At 37.8% G+C, this 3,068-nt stretch overlaps 1 protein-coding gene across 1 annotated transcript; it reads left to right on the top strand.

Annotated features, from left to right (window-relative positions):
* Positions 1-353: 353 nt before the first annotated feature.
* Positions 354-2,063, top strand: LOC111639431 (protein FAM43A-like). The gene has a single exon (XM_023385321.1). It carries the CDS (start codon positions 615-617, stop codon positions 1,521-1,523), a length of 909 nt encoding a protein of 302 aa, XP_023241089.1. The 5' UTR covers positions 354-614; the 3' UTR covers positions 1,524-2,063.
* Positions 2,064-3,068: the final 1,005 nt, after the last annotated feature.

The raw sequence follows: 3,068 nt of genomic DNA, 5'->3' as shown, positions 1-3,068 counted from the left end.
TGAAAATTTAATTAATTATTAAGCATAATTTAAGCGTAATCTCTTGATGACAAATGCAATATTTTTTTTCTAAAATTGAGAAATATTTAATTTCATCTTTATGTAGAAATCGTGGAGGAAAGTTAATAGCCTTTACATTAATGACATCATATTTAACACGGGGTTATTTAAGATACGTCTACCGAAAATAAATATAAACAGCACTTATTCTGAAAGATAAATAATTCGATACATTTAATCGATTTCAAGTTTTGTTATCGAGTTTTGTCGTAAAAAAGCTTGGATTTTTCCGAGATAAGCTGCAACATTCCACCGAACTACTGGCTCGGGATTGAGGATAACACCTACCGGGATAACCAATGAGATAGCGCGTAATCCGTGAGGTAGTGTGACGTCACTGGCAGGTATACAGGTGACGCGTGGACGTTAGCGTACCAGTAGAAGAGCGGAGATAAAAGTTTTCGGCGGTATTGTCATTTGTGATTGTTTTGTGGATACGTTAAGTGTTGTTGTATGTGGCAAGTAGTGTGCGACGTATGTACGACGTCGGAGTGACACGCTAGGTCTGACAATTAGGCCTAACCTGAATTAGAAACTCCTGTGTTACGCGTGTGATGTCATCTACCATGTCGGTAGCTTTCAACTCGTCAAATTTAAAATTTTGGAGGCAGAGATCTGTTACCATAACAGAATACGATCCGACTTTTAAAGTGATCTACTTAGGCAACGTGTTAACGCAATGGGCGAAGGGAGAAGGATGTACCGACAAGCCTTTAGCTACTCTATGGAAAAACTACTGTTCCAATTCTAGGCACAATATTGCCATGAAACTGACCGTTTGTAATTCGGGACTGAAAGCGCTGACTAAAGAGCACGGGCTGACCGAATATTGGTCGAATCGCATTACTTATTGTGTGGCTCCCGCACAATATCCTCGGGTTGTGTGTTGGATATACAGGCACGAAGGAAGAAAAATGAAGCAAGAATTAAGGTGTCACGCCGCGTTATGTTCTAAAGAAGACAAGGCAAGATGCATGGCGCTGCAGCTCAACCAGAAATTGAGTTCGGCACTCCAAGAATTCAGGCGCGAAAAGCTAAGTAAACAAAAGGCCAGATTATCCTTGGCTAACTATTGTCACGACGCGCCTAATTTACCTAGAAGAAAAATTTTATTAAGTACGGGTAGCGTTAATTTCCGTCCTCCTCTAGAAAGATCTAAAAGTGCTCCGAAATTGACTTCGATCGAAGAGATCGAGGAATTGGAAGACGAAGACGATCTACTCAGTGGCTCTGTTATATCGGAAGTGGAATCTTCGTCGGACATCGTCCCGGACGACGTCGACTCTCTATCAGACCATTATTACGTCACAACGGGTCGCGAGAGCGATTCCGATTCGGCCGAAGACATTCCACATCCCAGAAGACTAAAGAAACTGAACTCTATCGACGAAAATCTATACGAAGACAACATTTCCGACGAGTCCGGATACTCGGAAGAAAAAGACTTTGTTTGTAGGATGTAACGGTCTGTATATAGCTTATCCTCTATGTAATGTCCTACTGTATTTTAGTTAATTACCTCACCGAAATGCCCGAGTAGATAGTTTCGAAATGACGTTAGGAGAGACGATTCCATTTTTTTTTTCGAGAAATTCGATGAGGGTGCAACTCTCCTAACGTCGGCCAGTTTTAGAGTTGCTCACTCCTCCAATATGTTGCACCGAACTAACCAAAGACTTTTTAATCAATAAAACTTGTACATAATACTGTAATTTAAAGTAGCTGTGTTGTGTCTTTAGAACCATCAACCTGTTTTATAAACTCCCCGCGGCAGATCCTGGACTAGTCTTTGCCTTCTTGTTTAGAGGCTCGTTTTAACACGCTTTGTTGTGCTGTAACGGTTTTAAAGATGGCGCTCGATTTGCTCACACAAAAGCACTCCAAATATTCGTTTCGAAAATATCAGATTAACTTCCAACCTTATGCCTATTCTGTGATAAATAATTTCAAAGAGTTAAGTATTTATTGTTAGCGAAAAAACCAATAATATTTTTGAAATAGGAGTTTACATGTAGACGTTTTTTTAAAACGAAAATAAGATTAAATATAAAATTTTATAGAAGTGTAAAATAAATAAATAAATCTAAACGAATATAATATTTTTTTGATCATTCTCTTAATGTACTGTACTTTACCAAAAATCGGTTGACATAATGTGCCTTTAACTCGCTTTTAAATGCGAATAATCTCCCAAAACTTAAGTTTTTACCGCACTTTTACGTGTTAGAGAGTTTATAAAAACCAGATTTAAATGGTTTTTCTGTCGAACAAATTAAAAAACCGCCCACTATAAGGAAATTGTAGAATAATATTTTTATTAATGTCATAACCGGAATAAGAATCGTTAACCTTGATGCAAAACAGTAAAATCTGTCAAAAGACTTGAATATGCAAGAAAAATCTCGCAGTTTCCTCCGCCATGTTCTACTATTGTCAATCAACTAACATAAAAAAAAAGCTAAGAAAGTTTCATTCAGACAAGAGTTAAAAAAAGAAAATGTCTTCCCACGATCTAGTCCCAACAGCTCTCATCCGTGCTACACGGCCACCTGTTCTCAAGGACAAGTCTGTAGACCACCTGGGAAGCTTAACACTCTCCCTTTTCATTCTTTGTTCTCTAGCCGCTTAAGATTTATCAAACTTCCAATGGCCATTACTGTATACAGCCAGATGCCAAAACATCTATAAACAAAATATTTACTGAATGCTCCAACATTGTTTTCGGATTGTAAGAAACAAACAACAAGTAAGAGGGGGGAAATCTCCTTTGACAGGCCCCTTAAACCGTCCGCACACTCGGGAGGCTGTATACGGGGATACAGTAGAAAATAAAAGACATCAACCGGATCTCACATTATATTGCAGATGTCAGTAATTGGACAGAAATTATTGAAGGAGAATGAAAAAAAGCCTCTAAAGAAATCACAATACCACTCGTTACCTTTGAAAATTTTAAGAGGGAATAATAATTATTTTACTATTCATTACTTAAATTTAAACTTGTTCTA

The sequence above is a fragment of the Centruroides sculpturatus genome, unplaced genomic scaffold, assembly GCF_000671375.1.
Source record: "Centruroides sculpturatus isolate CEXI.00-Female unplaced genomic scaffold, Cexi_2.0 scaffold1197, whole genome shotgun sequence".
Classification (NCBI taxonomy): Eukaryota; Metazoa; Arthropoda; class Arachnida; order Scorpiones; family Buthidae; genus Centruroides; species Centruroides sculpturatus.
Note: the sequence above shows the minus strand (reverse complement) of the source record. Positions and strands in the feature narration are given on the sequence as shown.